At 38.1% G+C, this 22,283-nt stretch overlaps 3 protein-coding genes, 1 long non-coding RNA gene and 1 other non-coding gene across 10 annotated transcripts; 3 read left to right on the top strand and 2 right to left on the bottom strand.

The window, feature by feature from the left end:
- The first annotated feature begins 44 nt into the window (after window positions 1-44).
- TRNAS-CGA (transfer RNA serine (anticodon CGA)) lies at window positions 45-126 on the top strand. The gene has a single exon. It is a non-coding gene; the product is annotated as a tRNA-Ser (tRNA).
- Window positions 127-230: 104 nt separating this feature from the next.
- Window positions 231-8,874, top strand: LOC103716606 (MICOS complex subunit MIC10-like). Of its 6 annotated transcripts, none has more exons than XM_008804658.5 (5): window positions 231-517; window positions 4,728-4,873; window positions 5,562-5,623; window positions 5,868-5,968; window positions 8,587-8,874. In XM_008804658.5, the coding sequence occupies exons 1-4, from the start codon at window positions 379-381 to the stop codon at window positions 5,941-5,943; spliced, it is 423 nt and encodes a 140-aa protein (XP_008802880.1). In that variant the 5' UTR covers window positions 231-378; the 3' UTR covers window positions 5,944-5,968; window positions 8,587-8,874. The 6 variants fall into 6 exon arrangements, 4 of the variants coding, with proteins under 4 accessions (XP_008802880.1, XP_038989744.1, XP_008802882.1 ...); XM_039133816.2 differs by having other exon boundaries at window positions 4,728-4,843; XR_605551.6 differs by lacking the exon at window positions 5,562-5,623 and having other exon boundaries at window positions 234-517.
- LOC149768174 (uncharacterized) lies at window positions 532-4,497 on the top strand. Its single transcript, XR_016399084.1, has 2 exons — window positions 532-4,254; window positions 4,337-4,497. It is a non-coding gene; the product is annotated as an uncharacterized LOC149768174 (long non-coding RNA).
- Window positions 8,875-11,052: 2,178 nt separating the features above from the next.
- LOC103716605 (Ribosomal protein L12/ ATP-dependent Clp protease adaptor protein ClpS family protein) lies at window positions 11,053-13,614 on the bottom strand. The gene is made up of 2 exons (XM_008804657.6): window positions 13,457-13,614; window positions 11,053-11,959 (listed from the first exon to the last, which is right to left on the bottom strand). The coding sequence occupies exon 2, from the start codon at window positions 11,809-11,811 to the stop codon at window positions 11,239-11,241; it is 573 nt and encodes a 190-aa protein (XP_008802879.3). The 5' UTR covers window positions 11,812-11,959; window positions 13,457-13,614; the 3' UTR covers window positions 11,053-11,238.
- Window positions 13,615-17,202: 3,588 nt separating this feature from the next.
- Window positions 17,203-18,279, bottom strand: LOC103716634 (aspartic proteinase CDR1-like). The gene has a single exon (XM_008804715.4). It carries the CDS (start codon window positions 18,277-18,279, stop codon window positions 17,203-17,205), a length of 1,077 nt encoding a protein of 358 aa, XP_008802937.4.
- Between the last annotated feature and the right edge of the window lie 4,004 nt (window positions 18,280-22,283).

The following is a 22,283-nucleotide window of genomic DNA, read 5'->3' on the forward strand; positions in this document are numbered from 1 at the left end:
GTTAAGATAAATAAAATAAATCATAGACACATCCCATGTCACACGTCGATATGTCCGAGTGGTTAAGGAGACAGACTCGAAATCTGTTGGGCTCTGCCTGCGCAGGTTCGAATCCTGCTGTCGACGGCTTTGGTTTTTTTTTTTTTTTGCGATCGAACGGTCTGCTTCCATGGTTGGGCATCAAAAATCGTACAATATGACCACATAAAACTAAGCCTGTGCTAAAACTCGCACTAATTTTTTTCCGAAGGCCTGTTTCTTGGATGCCCTCCCCGCAAAGGTAAAAGGAAACCAAAGCGAGACGGAAGAGGAGCGGCCGAAAAGGAATAATAAAGAGGCTGAACGCCGAAGCCCGAAGGAAGGTCTAATCGATCGGCAATGGCGGCAGAAAAGAAGCAGGCCGCGATCCCCCCTCGCTACGACCTCGATGCCAAGTGGGACGCCTGCCTCGATCTCACCATCCGCCGCTTCTTCTACTCCTCCCTCGCCGGCGCCTTCAGCGGTCTCCTCCTCTTCCGTGAGAGCCCTCCCCTTTTTTCTCCTATTTTTTTTCCTTTAATCCGATTCGATCGTGAGACCTAGTTCGATGCTTGTTGATGGGTTTTGAGGGAATTTTGGAATTTTTTTGTGGTTTTGTTGATACTTATTGACCCTTATTGTTGCGTTTTCGTTTTTCTTTTTCCTTTTTTTTTGGAGGGGGGTGGATATCTTCAGATGGTTATGTATTCTTCTTGTTCTTTAAGAATGTTTTTTAGTAATTTTTTAAATCTTTTTTGTATGGACGTGTTGAGATTGATTAATGATTTATGCTTGTAGCTTTGCTGTTGGATTCTTTGATTATTTAGGGTTTCTAATGTTGGTTAGGCCAATGGTGATTTAGGTACCAAGTTATAATTTTGGTAGCTTTATCGATGTTCCCTTCTTCTTGTTGGCTAGGTTTTTGGGGGGATTAGGTTCTGAAAGTGAGAGGGTAATGGGGTAAGATATCATTGAAATTGATGCTGTTATCATTGGTGGACCTGTTCATGAAGAATGTCAGTGAAATGATGGAATTAAGGATCAAAATAGACAGAAGCTATCTTCAATATGTGAGTTTTTTGAAAGATGAGGTGGGCATCAAGGCCCACCCTTGATTTCATTAAGTATTTGAAATCAAAGGTACAGACAAGGGAAAGGGAAGTGGAAGAGGGAGGAGTGAATAAAATACAAGAGCAGTAATAAAGTTATAGATCAGCTCCCTGATGAAGCAAAATGATGATTAGCTAGTTGCTGCCGAAGTGGATCTTTTTTCTTCTCCTTCTTCTCTTTAATAGAAGAGGTCCAGCTTAAGAAGAGGCCAATGATTTTGAGTATGGCGCACATTGCAATATCTTGTTTTGTCTTTATATTGTCTGTCTGCTTTTCGAGTGGATGTCGCTCTATACCTTTTCTTTCTTCAGTCACATACTTGTATATGTTCCTCATCAAATGAAGCTTTTTCCATAAACTGCAAGAAAATAAGAAGTATGCAGATTACCATGGAATTAACAGGAAATCACACCCTCAAGTTTGTTATTAATGGATTCATCACATAAGATCATAACTTGCTATATGTATGGAGGTCCAAAAACTCTCTCTTTGGTAACCATTGGTACTCCAGAGGTACTTTAAAAAAACAAACTTAGGCATTCATTTTGCCTTACAGTGACTGCTGGTAGCTAAAGGAAATGCAACTCATGTCTGCCCCCGTCCTTTATTCAGTTTATTTCTACCCAAGGATAAGCTATGAGGTTGATTTTGTCTTATGCTTTGCTTGTTGAAATGGGACCAATCAGATTCCAAATTCATTTGTTGGAGGTACCATTTAGGATAAAACAGAATTTGGTTTTACCCACTTTATTACACTTTGCACAATTATCTTCAAATCGACCATGTTGAAAAAGGTTATCCATGTACAAATAAGGATTCTCTTTAAGACAAGTACCTGAGTGAAGTATGACTTTCTAAGGGATTTTCGGTTTCCAATAAAATGACTTGTACATTCAATAACTAAGGTCACTTTAGATGTGAAGGACATGATTTTACCAAAAAGAACCATTGGCCTCCACCTGCATCATATCTCTGAAAGGAAGAGTTCGATCAAAGTTGGATTGGTCAAGAAGGATCCTTCAATATAATGTAATTATTTCAGAACAAACATAGATACGGTAATATGTGACTCAGGCTAGTTTTTATCAATATACCAACTAATGTTATTACAGCGATATAAATGGTTTGTACTTTGTAGCCAAAGTTCAAGTTCAATTGTTCCCTTTGATGGGTGAAGCAAAAAGGTTTTGTAACGCTTCTTACTTTGTTGATTAGCTTGAATTTTCTTTTTCCTTCTTTCTTCTTTTTATAAGATTAGAACCTTGCAGATGCCTGGGGCATTATTGAAAATGAAAAAGAAAGAGAGTCAAATACTCAGGGTTTATTTGCATTTATAGTAGATGTTTATCTTTGCCTTGGTCCACCCCTTCTCATATTCTTGAGGAGATTTTCCAATGATTGAGTCATCTGTATATGATATTAATGAGTGGTTAGTAATGCTAACAAAAAAAGAAAGAAGAAAAAGAAAAAAAAGAAAAGAAAAAGTTTCAGAGTACAAATGTTTACCACTTTGCCAATTTTCTAATGTGCATATTTGCTCTCAGCTATGATCAGTGCATTGGAGAAGTCAATACTGTAAACTTGGTTTTTGTCTAATCTTTAAATTTCTCATTGAACTGGTCATATCATGCATATGAGGTTATCAATATGGCATGCAATGGATTTAATACAAATTTTAAAGGGATGATCAAATCGAGCATATGTAAATGTAATCTGAAAATGTAAATGTGGAAGAAACAAATACCTTATTCACTTCAGATTTGATTTTGTCTAGGACTCTAGATTGTTTTGGAAACCTAACCCTGCTGTTCCACCAAAAAGAAAAGGGAAAAAAGGAACCCCCACCCTTCCTCTAGTTGTAAAGTCCTGAAATTTAACAAGTTGCCATGTTTTTGTTGGTGCAATGCTTATCTTCAGATACAGCAATTTGTCTTGGTTACTTGTTTTCCATTAAAATATATTTTTTTCTTGTAGCTTTCTTTCCAGTCCAACACTCTCTTCTTCATTCTTAGTGCATGTTGCATGTGCCTGGAGGCTATTATCTGTGTGCCCATATTATTGTAATGCAAAGAAGATAATGTTTACTGAAAGAGAGAAATATATACAAATATTACAAGAAGTTAACCTACATGCCGAGGGAAGTGTAAATGGAGATCAACTAAGGAAAAAGCTATAAAGTTTTAACTCTCAACTTCCAAATTGATATAATGAAAGTAAAGCTGGCAATAGGTTGGGCCAGGTCTGGTTTGGAACAAGTTAAAACAAATTTTCCTGCAAGCAATACTCAACCCGACCCAACAGTGAGTCAGGACTACTTGACCTGGTTGACCAAGTGAACATCATCTAGGACGGTGCTAGATAAGCTGTATTTGCCTACCTCACTGAACTAATCCTAGCTGGATCCAACCCAGTATGATCCAACCTGACCCATTAGTGCTAAAATTCCTTAACCAAAGAAAGGAAAATCATTCTTTTAAAATGTATTGCACATTGCCGCACATGGACCTGCATATTCATATACGATCACTTGACTGCACAACATTGCCTATGTACAGTTATTATATGTGGTCATACTGCAAATGGACTGAAAAGGCGGTCCATGTAGCATCTTGCGGCTGCATATATATGGCTAATATGTGAGCTTGCTTAGCATTCTGAAGTCACATATACAACCCATTCTTACGTGGGCCCGAGTAGGGGAAGCGGGTTTTAGCTGATGGTGAGGTTTCATGTGGGTTCCAAGTGGGCCTAATATGATTATTGGTAATATTAGAATGTTTTTATAATTATTGGTATTAGATATTAGGTAGTAAGCAATAGGCAAAATTGTTAGTTATTATTGTTGCTAACATTGTTATTATCCATCCAAAAATAATTGCTATTATTGTTATTATACTTAATGTAATGTGTTTTTATACAGTTAAAAAATAATAACCGCATATGCGCTATCTGGTCCTTTTCATTTCACTGCTCGCATGCTAGAATTTCCTTTTAAAACACTGGGAAAAACTAATGAATTGACTCAATTTTATTAGGTCTAAAGACACAGGTGTTGGGCCCTTGTAATTGATGCATGGAAGGTTATGATCACATGATAGGAAGTCCCCTCCCTCAAATTTGATAAATGTACTCCTGCTTTTAGTTGGTGCAATTTTCTTGTTCCCCTTGAGCAAGAGTTGAACTAATGGGGTGCATTTTTATTGTACAGAGTGCCTCAAGGATGAAGGCTTAAGACCTTGGATGAATTATTGGAGTAATTCGTCTTATAATATCAAAGACATTATAAACTCTGTTCTTGATAAGAATAAAAATTACAAACAGAAATGCATGTTCTGCTTAGAAATGTGAATAAAACATGTCACTGGAAAACTCCTTTTTGTTCTTTTCGGAAATCTTAGTTGTGTTTTATTATCATGGAAATGCTATGATCACCTAGCATCGACTTTTGTTGGTTATTGATTTTCAGGCTACTTTTGTAACATTTGAAGTAGGTGTCGCTTGTATCTTTTGAATAATTACTTGTTTTCCATATATTATACTCTTTGCGGGCATTTTGCTTTAGTTAAAATGTCTATATCTTGCTTGTTTTGTTTGCTTAGGGAGTCCAACAACTCGATGGGCATCTGTAGCTTTTGGTGCTGGAGTGGGGATTGGAACAGCATATACTGAATGCTCTTACATATTTGATGGTTCACCTCCAAAGTTGTCTCCAAAGGTTTCAGCTGTTCCTTCTGGTTCTACACAAGTAAATTATTTTTCATTTCTCTATAAATGCTTAATTTAGTGCTATAACTATGCACTATTTCTACATTTTGTTTAAGCTTTTTTGGTAGGAAGAAGACAACAATCTGTTCATAATTGTGGCAAAGTGACATTATTCTCAAACTTATTAAGTTCTTGAAATCTTGAATTTAATATTGGGAAAATGAGTTTCCTAATTATTATGAGGTAATCAATTTAACTAAAAATGATACAATACTAGATGAATTCAACAATTTATTCACAAATTATAGACAAAGCAGTTGTTTTGAGAAATTCACAAATTATGAGCTAATGGTGCTATATGTTGCTGGTGATAGGTGTGTTTACGTTATTGCTTCTCTTTCCCCTCTCTCCCATATTTGTCTCAACATGAATAAGCATTTAATGTCATATGCATTCTTTATTTTTATTTTTGTTTTTCTACAGTTATAGTTATCTGTATTCTTTTTGGGATCTTGGTGGATATTGTTGTATTATTTTTCAAATCAGGATCTTTGCCTCTAAATATGTTTTTTTCTGAATGCCATGGTTTTGAATATCATATGGTAAGATAACATAGTTGTTGATATAATGGGTCATAGATTAAGACTGTACCAGAGCTGTATTATTAGAACATGAATTTCATTTTTTACAATCCCTTCTGCTATCACTTACAACTTCTCATCACGAAGCTAATGTTTGGAAATGTTCAAGAAAATGCTTTCAGAAAGGAGCTGGAGTTTCTACCAACAACGTAATAATTCTTTTCAGAGTATTGGTAGTGTGGTGCTTGCTTTTCTTTCACTCTCTCAGTTGTGTTACCCTGAACTAACAATTAGGAGTCTTAACCTCAAGCATGGCCTCAGTGCTTGAGGGTAAGGCTCATTCTTGTTCATAAAGGGATATATGACATCCCAAGTTATCATTTTATTTCTTTTATTGGCAATTTAGTTTCCTGTTGCCTCTCCTCTGGCTTGACTCAGTTTATCCATTTCTAGAGAAGCAAAGTTGAATCTGTTGCTTAAAACTTCTTCCAACAAAGTCTGCTTGGGCGAGGATGTGTTTTCCCTGTAACTTTGATTGTTATACCCATAATATGGTAGGAAAATTTGTCCTTTTTGTTTCTCCTGCTCTAATTTTTTCTTTCTGCTGGGTGCTTTACCCTTTTATTTGCATTTGATAATGGTTTTGAGGGCTTTCTGTACGTAATGGAAGATGTTTGTTCCTGTGACATATGCAAGGATTTACACTTTGACTGTGAACTGATTCAAGAATAAATAAACATAAGGACTCTAGATCATTCAAAAAAATAGAAGAATGAATTTTTTTTCATAGGCAAAGGAAAATTACAAGATAAATATATAGATAGATACGAAGCACGAAACTGCTGACTTTTTTATCAAATTGATATGAGAGAGTATATCAAGTAAAAAGGAACATAGAATGAAAAAGAACATATCTACTAAAAATTAGAATTTTGAAGAAGTGTTCAAATGATGAATTATGTATTCATACAAACTTCTAAAAGATAGATTATTGTTTAGATTTTATTTAAGGATAGACTTGGGTGTCTTGCTGTTTTGAAAGGAAAGGTAGAAGCCTGTGGCCTTTAAAGATTTGAGCATACATCATCAAATCTAAGTGAGAAGTTGTGGAATCTAGGAACTAAGGTTTAGGCTGTGAGAAATGATGAAAAGTAGTGAGTTGTTAAGAAAACTTCCAGCCTGCTGGCCAAAACAGGAATATTAAGGTTCTGATATTTGGGTTCGTTGTGAAATCATGGAAAGCTATCTTCTTTTTGTGGTGTTGCCTTTCTTTATCAGTGGATAATCATCCATGTAAAATATGCAGCAGAAGCCCAAACAAGAAAATCAGGCCAACCATTATTATGACCCAGTCCAACTGTTCCAATATAGATATGATATACAGCAGCTAATCTCTATTCTGATTATGTTAGAAAGCACATGCTAAAACTCTAGGGCATCTAAATTTCCAAATAACTCACCACATGATCTGCAGTGGGTACCTCAACAACACTGACAGTCAATAGGTGATGCTTCCAAGAAAAATTAATCAACTTAAAAGTTGCAGAGATGGCGAAAGAAATGGATGGTCAGATGGTTGATATCATTTATGCAGTTGGTATTACTCGAGCAAAAACGGGTAGTCTTTACTGAAAGATGTGATTAGAATTTGTAGATTATCTGGGGACTAAGTAATGCTTATCTGAGTTGTGGATAGAGATGCAAGGTTAAATTGGCTACTATCATGATCAAAACTTGAATTGTATTTGAGTGGGTTCAAAATGTGAACCTACGCCTGATCCACTTCAACTTGGATCATGTTGATCTTCATAGTTTTATTAATGACCCATTGATTTTTCCTAGTTCAATCAGGTCAAAGAAATCCAAACACAAGCCATGAGGAACATGTATAAATTTTAGCATATTAAATTATATTCTACAAATATTGTGCATGAAAAGAACAGATATAACAAATGTACACACTAAAAAAAGATTAATTCAGAAAAAAAACATTTGTTTTCTTTTTTTTTTTCAAGAAATGTGGTGGAGGTGCCGGAATCCTAGTTCTTTGCTGATGAGAGGGGCGCCAGCTAGCTGAGGCAAGTCAGATTGGCAACAAAGCTGAGTTATTATTAACAACGTAAACTGATGATTAACTACAGAAAGTTATGGATAGTAGCATTCTAGGTTTTTAGAATCCCATAAGGTTCAGGGTGGGCAAGAAAAGATATTGTATTAGTTTTCGGTCTGTTCAGGTTTAGATCAGCTTTCTTATGATAATATCCCATCCAAATTTGAAATGGGTCCTTTTGGATCCAAGCTTGATGTAGATGTCATTGGTTTGGAATGGAACAAGTGATTTTCAGGTTGATCCCAGAGTGGAAATGGGTCAATCTGATCCATTTACAACACCGGTTGTGGAGCTGTGAAAAGAATGCAATTTGACTACGAACTGGTTGGTTAGGATGTCAAGGAGTTAAGATGTAGCTGATGGATGGATAGAAGAAAGTAACAATGTAGCAAGGCTTGGGAAAATGGATGTCAATAAATTGGGACATCAGAACAAGGTGGCCTAGAATAAGGGTTAAGATTTGTTTGTGTTGGTTTAATTATATTGTTTCCCTGATGATAATGCTCTAGAGCAATCCCATCTTTCTGAATACTCACTTGTAAGACGGAACTTTTGGGGGCTGATCTGAAAAACACTTTCACTCGTTATTTGGTCCAGCTGGGTAGCTAACAAAGATTTAATTCCTTGCACCTTGAAGATGATAGCTCTGTTATTGTGCCTTTCCACATAAATGGGAAAGTTTGATAGGCCTTTGGAGGTTAAATAAGTGGACCAAACATCATGGAGTACTCCAATACATGATTACTTGCTTGTAATGTTGCTTTGTTATCAAATGAGCATTGTTTAGCTTCTTCTTGAATACCGGGCACATTATGCATTTTGTGCTTGCCCATAGATGTAGCAGCTTGCTTCGATGTAGCATGACTCTTATGTACTACAATCACTGATAACCTCAACAAAATTAGAAAATGCATATATTAACTTCAATCTGCTAATTTTCGTTGCTGTTCATTTGGTCACAAAATAGATTATCTATTTTTGTGAATGCATAAGCTTATAAACCATGTGAATCCGATAAACTTCAGCAATTGATTTGCCTGACTGCCTTCTTTGTTGTCCTAGGAGGAAAAGAAGTGAAAGCATGCCAATGGAATGCGAGAACCATAGGATGGAGAAATTGGTTGGCATTAAAGAGCTTGCTGTTGCTTTCTTTTTGTTTCTCGTGTATCTGCAGCATTTTTCTATGGTTCCAATACATGTGATACTCTTTTTGCTGATTCTACAAGAATACTGTAACAGTTGTGACTTTGGTTGATTATGGAGAGCAGATAATAAATGCCTCCCATGTAACCTGGTTACTGGTGGTACCTATCTCTGCAGAGAATATTTTTGAATATTTATGCCACATAATCACAACTCTACAATCTTTTTTCTTTCTTTTTTTAAATAAAGAAAAAAGTCATTTCCTCAATTTCTGATGGGAATATCAGATGGAAATTTCTTTAGTGGTGGATAAAATACCCATTGAAGGCAATTAAAATCTGGAACCTGGTGATCAATTTTTTTGATCAGCTCCAGTAGAGGATCTCATACCTTGAATTCCTTGTAAACTTGCAAATTTGGGTGCATCAACCTTCAGATGTCCCTTCACAGTTGTACTATTTACTTTCTCGTGATTTGGAGGGCTGTACTCACGTTCGAACTATATGATATGAGTAGCTGTTTTGACCAAAAAAAAAAAAAGAAGGAGATAAACTCCTTTCTCCATTTTTAGTGATGATCATGTGCAGAAAAAAGCCACATTGGAAATCTATCCAGTGATTTAACCTATGAAAAAATCAGCCCGTTTTCTGGTGCGGGGGAGCTTTAGTTATGGTAATACAGACGCTCAACTTGGCATTACCTGAGACTTGTGACTGATGAGCACTAGTAGGCCTCACTGACCTGACACTTGCGAGAGCTTATCTCAAGGAGATTTTCTTTAGCTCAAATAAATCTGACCCCCTGTGGACCCAACCTCGTTGGATTTTGGTTCGGTGTCTTGTTGGTCGGGCTAGATTGATCATGTCGGATCAATTGATTCAGATCCACACCAAAAGCAGGAGTAGATGTATCAAATAATATAAATGATAACAAATCTTCAATTAAACTGGAGATCGCATTCATTCTTTTCTTTTTCATGCACTACACATGCCAAAATTTGGTCTGCTATTTTTTAAGTTTCAACACCTCTGATTCTCTTGGGCCAAGTTCATTATGTTTTCCTCGGAGTAATCCTTCTTGAGATTCTAATAAATGAATTTTCTATGGAAATTTCCTAATGGTATATTCTTCTGCTCTTATATTCTCGTTTGCTCGAGTTTTGCCTTTTTCTTCTATTGGAAAAAGATTGCCCATTATCACTACAACAATGGCTTAATTGGAAGAGCAGAAAGATTGCTGGCCGAAGAAAACCCATAAGTTCGCAACATGAGATGTCCAAGGCAACAGTAAAAATAATTTATAGGCGACCACTTTCAAGGAACTAAGAAGGGCTGTTTGTGTTCAATATTCTAACAAATGAAGGAGGGAATATTTAATCCAATTGCCAGGTATGTGAAGGGTTATCTGAATCTAACCTTGCTCTTTGATGAAAATTCTAAGACAGAGAAGCCACTTATCTTAAGGAAAATATGTGATAATGTGAGGCTTCATGACATGGCTTTTTAGGATTTGGCCCAAGTTTAAAACCAGTTCAGCAATTTCACAATTTACAAATTGCAAAATGAGAAATGCAAAAAACCCAGGCAGGCTAACATCTCTTTGTATTCTAAAGACAGGAGTATAGCATTATGTACTTTGTCATTGCAATCAGTTCTCTCTCCAATGTCACTCCTAAAGCATTTTCTGCCCTTCAAATTTGCTTATGTGCAACCAATCCAAAAAAGAAGATAACAACATCCCATTCAAATAACAAAAACCTAAAATGATCTAAATCAGTTTATCTGGTTAGATAATTAAATTCCTTCACCACCAGCTACCATTCACTTCCAATTTTAATTCATCAATGCTATGGATCATGTCCGGGTAAAGATAGAAATGCCAATTTTTGTCAATGAACCAGAGAAATGGCTAGTCCAGTCTTTACATGTGCCATTTTGTTCTGGTTGTTATTTGCAGAAAAAGACTCTGTGCAGAATATAAGAGAACCTACAACAATTTATGAATATAGAAACCATTACTATCCATGATTTTAAACAGTTCAAGTATTCATGAAAGTTAAGGCTTTCAAAAGTTAAGTAGATTAGTGATCATGAAAAAAAAATAAAGGTTTAAAGAAACTCAAATTATGATAATAAAGATTGAACCAACTTCTGTGTTTTTACCTCTTAGCTGATGCCCTTCAACTGAAAGCTACCAACAAACCTGTCTCAAGGACCAAAAATTCCGTGGTTCCTAATGGAATAGGTAACAAAGCGACTTTGCTGCCTACTGCTACTAACACCCCAACCCACCCACCCCCCCCCCCCCCTCCCCCAAGTTAAGCTGGTACTTGTTGCACTAGGAGCTGTTACCCCAAGTGCCGAGAGCAATGAACTCAAACACCTCTTGCAACATGAAAGGCTTCTTTCCATGCCCAAAACACATGCATATCAAGAATGATACATGTCTGGAAAGGTCTGCATGTACAGAGTTATAGCTTTGACATGAATTTATGCATATAATATCAAACTTTGACACCAAAAAGAATTTTATCTCATCAATTGTGAATTCGGCATCTTAATAAATAGGCATTTACTCCATTACAGCAACACCGCCAGCTGCCTTTATCTTCTCTATGATGTCATTGGCCTCCTCCTTGGTGACACCTTGCTTCAACAAAACTGGTACCTTTTCTACTAAATCCTTGGCCTCCTTCAACCCGAGACTGGTGAATGTCCTAACCTCTTTGATCACCTTGATCTTTGCAGAAGCATCAAACTTCTCCAATTTGACATCAAATGCTGTCTTCTCTGCTTTCTTCTCCTCCGCCTTGTCTGAAGAAGCCCCCGCCTGCGGGCCAAAATTAAAACCTGCAGAAGATATTGGTTGTGGCTTGGGTTGCTTCAGTCTGTCCAAGAGAGTAGGCCCAATCTGTTTCAGCTCTTCCATTGGGAGGGCAACAATGCGATCAGCAAGCTGCAGAATTTTTTCAGATGGAGGGGGTCTAGGTCCATATGGATCATAGACTGCTGGGTATTTGTAGCTTTTGGACTTTAAGTCCCCCGATGCAACATTGGCACTGAAGAGGCGATGTTGTAATACTATAATTCTCTTGGACGAGGCAGCAGAAACATGGAGACCTTTTAAGGTATTAATGAGCTTCATCCTATCACTATTCCCTAAATATGAAAACCAATCAAGAAGAAACAGGAAGAGTGATATAATCTGCCTGAACAGGCTATTTACAATGTCAATAACCTTTGAAGATTTAGATTCTCTGCCACTACGGATCACCACTTGAATAGTGAATTATCTGTGAGAAAACGCAAATTATTAACTGCTTGAATTAAGTAGAGGGCATATACCCTTCATATCAAAAAAAAAAAAGGAGAGATCTATGCAATTTGTACTTTGTACAGAGAGGGATTCAATGAAGAGGAACCATACAATTATAGATAAACCATATAAATTAAAACAAATTCAATTTGTATTTGTCCGGTGATGGATACATGCAAGGGATATTAGGACATTCGATTCAAAGAGAAACAGCTTAGATCAATTATATAAATCACCTTATATCAAAAGCAATTTGAATCTTAGTAAATAAAATGTAATTTAACAGAAAAACTTCACAGCAACTATATTAGGTATCCCTTTTGTGGCTTAGGATCAAGTCCATACATGTAAAACCATCCCTCATAGTAGGAGTCTATAGACTTGTGTCCAGTGAAATCAGATCTCATCGATTACCTACCTACCTACAAAAATGCAATTCACTGAAAATGATCCATAAATGATTTCAAAAACAAACAAATTAAGGCTTCAACATTTCGTGAATTCTGTAGCGTGACAGTGAACTCCTTCTAGAAACTGAATGCACTGAGTGGAATTTTGAACAAGGAAATCATTTCTTTCAGTTGTAGCTCTGCATGCCCACTTTGCATCAGAGTTAACATCAAACATGCACCAATATTTTCATTAGAAAAATGCTTCGCCGCACCACTCTTGTCCCCAAGCAAAGTGATTGGAGATATGGTACATGGGGCCTGCCGATCACCCACACGAGCCCCATGTACCGTGCCAATACCCAACTTCCATGGGGAACTGGAAGCTACCGGTGCTCCAAGAAGGAAACGGATTGGTGCGAAGCGGCGCTCTTCTAATTAGAATCATAAAGCAGAAACATTGATTCCTAACATTACAGAGAGAATCATTCAATTTAACTTTTGCTACCAGAGATCGAAGCAGGCCAAGCAGAGTTAGGCACAAATAGGGGTTAAAAGCTGTAAGGTGTTGAGTGCTTATACCCAATTAGAACCTACCCACAACTTAGGGATTGGTACTTGGAGCTCCAAGAATTAAACCATCAATGTCTTAAATTCCCAACAAATCCAGAACATGAAAACATAAAACTCTAATTTCAGGCCAATGGTTTCAGAAATATTTATTCCACTAAATACACCAAGTATTCATTCTGATATAAATTATTGCTGAATCCAGGTACCAGAAAGCGTCCACAGCAGCACTAGTCAACGACCACTAAAATCTAAAACTTTCATACGAATAGAAACTAGTAACAACAAGAATAGTTAGTTAGGCATTTCCCCGAACGGTGAGAATGCATGGTACGTTCCTTAAAGAAAATATTGCCGATATCTTGTGGTTAGAGAGACGGTAATGCGATGTTTGATTAAGATTGAGCAAAAACGAAAGAGAGATGATTTGGACGTAGAAACGGGGGGAATCATTGCGAGGAACGGCCGCACAAATTGGAGTAAAAAAAGTGAGAAAAAGCCCGCTGCGGTCTTACCAGGATCAGGAGGAGGCTTTTGACGACGTTCAGGGAGGCCCAAGACGGCTATGTCCTGCTTTGCGCGACGGAAAGGAGATGAGAAAGATTCGGTTAGGGCTCGGCCGGGTTTATCTTTGTTCGAGCAAGGCTTATGCTGAATTGGAAGGATAAAATTGGAATAAGAAAAATGTTGGGAGATAGAACTATCACGGTGGTAGTACATACATCATATATTATTTCAAACTTGTGATTGGGCATGTGCAACTTACATGGACGGCTGTGATTTCGTGAGATGGAGCAGTCGTTTGCTATGATCTAATATGGAATGAAAACCTAGAATAACTCATGATATAACTATTCCAAATAGGTTAGGATGGATCTAGGGATGGAGATGGATCGATTTTGGACAAGCTCGAGTTGAGATATAGGTACTTGAGAATCAAAACTGAATTGTTTACTTAGAAAATGTTTAGATATTTGTATAAGATTGAGCTGAAAATTTTGTAGAAATCGGACCTACAGTTGTTGGCTTAAAGAATAAATGAATGCATTTTTTAGCTGTTACTCTTGTTTCTGAGAGGCAGAAATAAGTTAAGTACCTGGCAAAACAAAAAAAAGCAACCGCACATTTTTTACTCTCCACTTATTTTTTTTATCAAAATCCAATTTCCGTTTATATTGAGCCCCACCACCCACCCTCCCGAAAACCCTTCCAAAAAGTAAAGCGTCTGCCAACCACTATTTTGAATACGCCTGCTGGGGTAATTTCATTCAATCCTCTTTTACCAAACAATACGTATCATTTGTATCATTATTTTTTTTTATTTTGTTATTTTCTCTATATTTTTCTACATACATACATACACACACACACACACATATATATATATATATATATATATATATATATATATTATCTTCTGCCTTTTTTTGTTGTTTGGTTTCTTTTTGTTTTTATGTTTATTTCAAAACATAAATCTTCTTGTGTATTCTGTCTTTTTTATACATTTTGCTTTGTGTTTTCTTTGTGATATTATTTTTTTAATAGTTTATAATATTCTCTTTTGTATGTTTACTGTTTTGTACTCTTGTTGTTAGGTTAGTTAGTTTTTCATATTCAGTTTTTCTTTTCTATTCATTTTTTTACTATTTATTTTATAATTTAGCTAACATTTTTCGTTTTATATTTATATTCCATTTTTTTTATTTTTGGAAAACCTAGTTTGATATTTTCTTTCTTGTATGATTTATTTTCCATCATAATGTTCACTTTCATAAATTTAGTTTTGTATTTATTTTGTTTTATTTATATTATATTTTATATATTTGGCCTTTAATTTAATTTTAGTTTATTTATACTATACATTTTACATATTTGTTTGTGAAACGAGTCATCCAATGGCCCACCCTGCAAACCTTTATGACTAGAAAGTTTCTAAAGGAGCTTCCACAAGGGCTACAGTCCCATCTCCTTAGTGTCTGAGTTGAAGACTTGTTAAGAGCATCACTTTTAGGTCCACAAGTTGTCCGAAAATCAGGAGATTTTAACAAGCTGTAAGGCTGGATCTCCATTCATTGTTGGATCAACTACTTGGTTTTGTGCAGTCTTTTGACGAAATTTGATGACACCAAAAGACATAGAACACAATGTTAAATCTAGAATGAAGGCTGAGTAGGCCTTGCACAACATTGACACTGATGCAGGGAATAAATTTTGTTTTTACCAACTAATGGCCAATGTTGTGAAATCAAACAATACATATAGTTCTGCAGCGTTCATCTATTAGACACCAGGTTAAAGAACAGAACATAAAACACTCATGCGAACAATGACAACAACTTAGGAGAGAACTTGAGGAAGGCAATTGGGTTCCTATGGTTCTGTAGGCGCTGCCATCTCACTAAAACCCGCGGGTTATAGTGAAAGCTTAACCATGGTTTTTAAACCGACCATCCCAAGCGCCCCTCCGGCATTCGATTGCGACTTGGCCTACACCGACCTCCGCCACGGGTGAGCCTTGCTGACTTGACCCACACCGGCCTCCGCCAACAATCTCTCCCCAGCAAGCGAGCCGTGCTGACTTGGCCCACACTGGCCTCCGCTAACAATCTTCTCCCCCCAGCAAGGGAGTTTTTTTTTTTTTATCGCTTATCCTGAGAATCGAACCCGTGCCGCTGGCTCTGATACCAATGTTAGGATCATAAGCGCTGCCATCTCACTAAAACCCGCAGGTGATAGTGAAGGCTTACCATGGTCTTCAAACCGACCATCCCAAGTGCCCCTCGGCGTTCGATTGTGATTTGCCCCATACCGATCTCCGCCGCAGGCGAGCCTTGCTGGCTTGGCCCACATCGGCCTCCGCCAGCAGGTTCTACCTATTTCAAGCTAGGCACCTGAGATATACCATCCAGCCTGAGACTTGATTATGGTATTATAAGCTATAGGTATTAACTTTTCACCCACGTCGACACCCACATTCAAACACGAACACAAGGGGACAACCGGTAGGAATAGGATGAAGCGCAAGTCTTCTTGTACTTTTCTTTGCGGAGAATCTTGATAGAGAAAAAATTAAAGTCTCTCTCTTTCTTCACTCAGACTCCCTGGGATCAGTTCGGCTTTGACCTCCAACGAGACATCGATGGAGGAGACCAAGACAAAGAAGAGAAAAGAGGAGTGCTAGGAGGGGGCCAAGAAGTAGGGAAGAAATGGGAAGAAGATGGTAATGATGGCTTTTTCTTCACCCAGACAGCCGAGAAATTTCTCGAACAGGATCTCCTTCGTGTTATAAATGGAGAAACCTAGGCCAAAAAAGCCAAGAAGAAAGAAGCGAAAGAAGCGGAGGATGAAGACAATCTGGAGGAGCGTTGCAACTGGATGTTGGGACGGGAGCCTATGAAACAGGTCAGGCTGCATTCTTCTTGAATGATGGAGTTCCTAGTTTGCTTCTTTTTTATGTTCTTGTGATCCTTATATATGTTAGATAAAACACCGTATGAGGGGCTAATGAGTTTGGTTTTTATTGATTTATTCTTGCACCCCTCGCTTTCCTTTTTTTTTTTGGATGCAGTATTAATTCTCTTGAGATACCAGTGCTCCTATATTGGATAGTTTCTTAACCCCCTACCCCCACCCGCACCCCAACATTTCTGTTCCTGCGCTGACATCATTCTAGTGTGATTGGTGCTGTGGCTAATCAATGAGCTAAAACGGATGCTGATGGGTGGACCCATAATAATATTGGTGCAGGGATTACAATAATAAAAATCACGTAGGATGTTGCCGCATGCATGTATATAGTTAGATATATAACAAGGGATCGAATACTCCTTATACTATATATGACTTTGTATTAGAAACATAAACAATCGAAATACTTCCAACTAGTTTTCAACTAATTATATAACAATGCATAACTAAAAAATCTGCACAATCTAAAATCTAAATCTGCAGACAAATTACATGCATATATCTATCGATCAGATAAATGCACTTGAAATCATCAGCCACACTGATCAAGGTCAAAATAGAGCCGATAATTGAGACCACGAAGATCATATCCAATATTTCTATTCATCTAAAAGTAGGTCCCAATCATGTTGACGCCATCAGTCGGTGCGATGAGAAGGCAGGTCCTTCCATGACCCACCTCGGCCTATATTTGAGACTTTACCAAGCCTAGCGCCAATTCACCGTCAAAAGAGACTGCCAGCGTCGGCACCAACTCCACCACATCTGGAAAGGTCCCGTTGAAGCACAAATCTCAAGGGTCATTTGGCCGGCGCGGCGCCTCCGGCAGGCGAGCATGTTCCCTGACCTTGGACACGACCAGATCGAACAGCGGCTTCCTCAAGAAGGTGAGGGGCGTCGACGAGACGAAGACCGTCGAACATTCGCCTCCCACTAACTCTTCTATGAGGTTCAGATTCTCCGGGCCAACGCCCATCCCTCTCAAGGTGGGCGAGAAGAACTGTGACGCCTTGCCCACCGGGCACCTGGCCGGGGGGCTCGACGTCCTGCAGTTCAACCTCGCATCCTTCCCGAGGTGCAGATCGCTGGAACTCTTCGCGAAGGGGTTATCCCAATCCTTCATAAAGCAGTGGGAGAAGGTAAACTCTTGGGAACTAAATTTGAACACGAGCGAGAATATTTCGCTCCCGGTGAAGCCCACCATTGCCGGAACTAGTCTCGTATAAAAGGAGTCGTCGCTGCTGCAGCCAAAAGGCATGTGAGTGTAGGTCACGTCGTTGATTGTGAACACGTCGGAGGTGAGCACGCCGCTGGTCGGGACGTCGTTCGCGTAGGACAGGATGTACTCGCAATTATCGTCACCACTGCATTTATTCCTCTCGAGACTAAGGCATTCGTTCGACGAGCAAGAAAAGGTGCTGCGTGTGGAGGACTTGGAGGGGTCGTAGAGCGGGCCCGGAGACGGGCTGCAGCCGGGACACGGCACGCACTGTGTTCCGATGAAGTCGCCCGCCACATCTACCATCCCTGTCACCCGCACCGGAGGGGTGCCAATGGTGAATTCCATCAGGTATTCTCCACCGACCTGATCGAAGCCGGCCTCCTCATCTTCTACAGCCAACGGAGTCAGCGACTTGCGGCGGCCCTCCAGGGCTGCTTGGAAGTGGTCACGGTAGGCAACCGAGCGCCGGTGGATCCTCCGCCAGTACTTCTCGGCCGTGGTGGTACTGCTCGAGTCGAAAAGAGGCGACTCAGGGGAATCACGGTGAATGAGGCGGATGCGCTGCTGGTGGGAGAGACATGGGAGTACAACGAGGAAGAGGAGCAAGAGGAACGACTTCGTTGAAGGCGGAAGCGGAGCAAAGGCCATTGGGGGACTTCGAACGTTTACTTCGCTGCACAAGATATGCAATGGTTGCTCTGCTTAGTTTCGATGTGGGGGAGTACAATTGTATTGCTTCTTTTTTATAGCATCCGATGTTACCATAATCGGATCGCCATCTGGATAAGGATTATGCTGATGCGTCAAAGTGAGTTGGATTTTAATTTCTATATGCATCATCGTAGGGGTTATTCAGGTGAGTTGGCCTTTGCTCTTAATTCATACATGTGTAAAACTGAGTCATCATTGTTAGCCCATTAAGTTGGTTTTTAATTTCATTATATGACATCATAACTATTTCTAGTAGATTGGATTTTAATTTTAATTTTAATCCATTAATTTTAAGGCCCTGTGACTTTTTCCAGCCCTAAGGTCCGATTAATAAATACTATACTAAGCAGGAGCTTCGTGGTCAAGAGATTTTAAAGGTGGCAACCAGCGGCTTTATGCACCACTATATAAGTAGCATATAGAGCACAACATTTTGCTCGGGTTTGGATCGTTCTTTCGTAAGAAAGAATGAATGATCCTTTTCTGCAATGCCATCCATTAGATTATACCCCACACAGATCTTAAAGCATTTAAAACTCCATTCATCCACCTACACAGATCCCCAGCGGTGATTCGTGTAAGCGAAGGTAAATCCTTCTTTTATACAAAATATACAATACAACTCCTATCCTTCTGTTAGAGGTCACCAATTTAGAAAACTCCTCGGTTTAGCATTTTGTTTTTTTTGTTTTTAAAACAACATTTTGTACTCTCTATCTCATCACTAGATTTTCTTTTTCTTTGTTTTTTTTTTCATTTCATAACTACCACTAATATTATGATCCTCAGTAGTGTAAACACGAACCCATCATGGGTAATCACAATTCTAATTCTTCAGCCTAATCCATTTCATGGTTAAATCCTACCTTTTCTGCCTCTTCCTTAATCCAGCAAGCGTCGCACGACTCACATCTACTCTATTTCCATCAGAACATGTTTCATATGGTGTTTGCTCTTGATCGTCAGCTAGACTTTTGAGAGACAGTATAAACACAAGTATGTTGTGTAATAACAAATAAAATGAGTGTATCAATTTGAGCAATATAAGTATTGCCCAAAAACAAGGTCATAGGAATTTGTATGAATCTTTTGATAGGCAGAGGGTGGGTGAATATGAGAAAGACACCCCAGAAAGGCATGTGGGTTCGCTATACATTGTGTATTTCATATATTAAAATGAGTTGGCTCCATTTGATACCTCCCACAATTATCTTAGAGAAAACAAATGTCATGCAAGAAAATGCAGCTTAGGCATGGCCGACTTTTAGTAACAGACTATTCCTGTACACCCTCGTTCCATGTCCCTCATCTTCTGTAACAAGCAAGTTCATGGACATACGTACCAGAAACATTTATCAAAGCATATTTTTTCTCCAAGTACCATCAACTCATGTCATCAATAGCTTTCTCGAACTCGCAGGAAATGTTAGAGGAATGCTGCACAGACAAGACAAGTTTCGCATGCGCAAAGAACCAACTCAGCATGCGCCGTATTGAAGCCAAAGTCATTAACAAATGAAGTCATCTACAAGAAGTCCCCTTTTACAGAAAGAACCATCGTGGAAGAGAGATTTCTCTAAAGAGAAAAGAATGAAGAGGTCAAATACTTCAGAATTTTTCTTTAGTACTTGCCTCTTGCGAAAACCACAAGAATTACATATAATTTATAGGACTCCTAGGTACATATAGAAAACCCAAATACATGAACCACCTAAATGCACATTGAAAACCCAAATGAATATACATTGAATATCCAAATACAAGAACCTCTTAAATGCACATTGAAAACCAAAATACACGAACCACTACTCTCAAGATGATCTTTCATATATTCATGAACCTCGGCAAGTTATTGTCTTCACGGGCTCACCTATATTTTAAGAAAAAGGAAACAAAATAAAACCTGAACCACAGGTTAGGAATCCAGGCTAGTTTGCTATCCAGTTTGAATTTAAAGCTTTTTAACATATGGAAAGCTTATTCCAAGTCTTATCCTTGCTTTATCCGAGGGCCAAATTACTACTCAAGGATCAAAGGGGACAAATCAGTACCATGGTAGGAAAGAGATGGAGGGCAGAAAGCATGGTTTCATCAATTCGATATCTAGCCCTTCATTTGGTAAAGTTTACACAATTACTAGTAATATTGACCGGTGCTACTCTCCTCCATGTCACTGATTGAGGACAATGAAGCTAGCAAATTTCTGCCCTCCATCTCTTTCCTCCATGTCACTGATCATCATCATCATCATCATCATCATCAATTTGTCATACACTGTATAAAGTTAGTTGATATATTAAACGCAATAATTCATTTATTGGGAGGTGAGCAAAAAATGCATGATTGCTTTAAACAACCAAAGTCATGTAATATTTCCTAGACTATGTAATGGAATAGCTATCCCAACAAAAAGATTGCAAAGCATTCCATGGGATGCCCAGTGCATCAACTTGAGTTTATCTGAGTCCTGGGTGTGAAATGGCTTGTCAACTATATTCCAAAGCTTGGAGAATTTCTGTGCATGCATATGCAACTTTTGCCAAAGGCAACCAGCCCCTTTATTCTACCATCATTTAAAAACAGGATTCTACATAGTTAAACATTTTATGTTTAATCATTGAAACTCAGATGGACATATTTTTATGCACAATATACTATGCTTAATTGTATTGTACTGCTCAGTTTGTGCACAAACTAGGACAATTGAAACTAATGATTGGGAATAAAATGGTGAATCAACAGAGACTAGTGGATGCAAAATGGCAATTAGTCCAAGGATGAGAGAATAATGCCTCACTTTAAAGAGAATGGAATGTATTGATCGAAGTGTGGAGCCAATGGGAGTCCCTCGTGGAAATGGAGATAGTATAATAAGTAAATACATTTACTAGTATAATCCATAAAATCCATTTACTCCAAATTCCTATTCTGATGCATCTCTTCTTACATTGTTATCCCAATCAGGTTGCACCAGTTGCCCCACTTCTTAACAAAAGAAAACAACCTGCATACTCAAACTTAAGAGCAACATGGAATAGTAAAGTTTCCTACGTAGCATGGATTAAGAACACCTGAACTATTAGCTTATTTTTTTTCTAAAAAAAATAGATTAATTCATACCTTACAAATATTGTCGGAGAGATGCAATCTAGAATTAGTTTATAATGATAAAATATTGATACACAAAAATCTCAAGCTTTTTAATTGATGTAGAGCAAAAAAACTCGGGCTTGTGGTATTAAGGAGCCTTATTTAGTACTTCATCCCATGCTTTTTCATAGGTTGGGCAGGCTTGGTTTCTCTGGGCACCTTACAGTCTCAGACAACAAGTTAATTATAACTAAATTGAGTCACACTGTTTGAACTATTTCATAAAAACCTTAGGAATTTTCATCAACAATGTGGTGTCTAAATATGACTCATGATATTGGTAACTCACAGCTAGTTTTGCAAGCCATTGGAGGATCATCAAGTTGAAAATTTTGTTTGTATGCATGTGCTGGCATGAATGTGCCACTTCTCCTTCTTGACAATAATAAGTATTTACTCAGCAAAATTGACATCAAATGATGTTGTTGGCACATACTGATTTTCTTGGAAGCAAAGAATCAGAATTTTTGCAAAAATAGCTATGATTGAGGTCATTCCAAAACTTCGCATTCATATAGTCCTAAATGCTCGCAAGCACATACTTTTTGTAAGCATTAGATTACCATAATCACTCTTGTGCATAGATACGCAGACCAAAATTACATATCTTTGTAAAAAGATTTGACAAAAGACTGAAACTTTGAACAGAGAGGGGAGAAGACTAGATGGAGGAAGACTAACTTTATTTCTTACCGGAAGTTCATTTATTACATCATGAATATATCTATTTATGAGTAAGTCTGAAACTAACTTAACTAGTACAACTGGATTCAACTGAATTCAGTTATCAG

The sequence above is a fragment of the Phoenix dactylifera genome, chromosome 2 (genome assembly GCF_051530095.1).
Source record: "Phoenix dactylifera cultivar Ajwa chromosome 2, Ajwa_hap1_PhDact_Kaust_v1.1, whole genome shotgun sequence".
Lineage (NCBI taxonomy): Eukaryota > Viridiplantae > Streptophyta > Magnoliopsida > Arecales > Arecaceae > Phoenix > Phoenix dactylifera.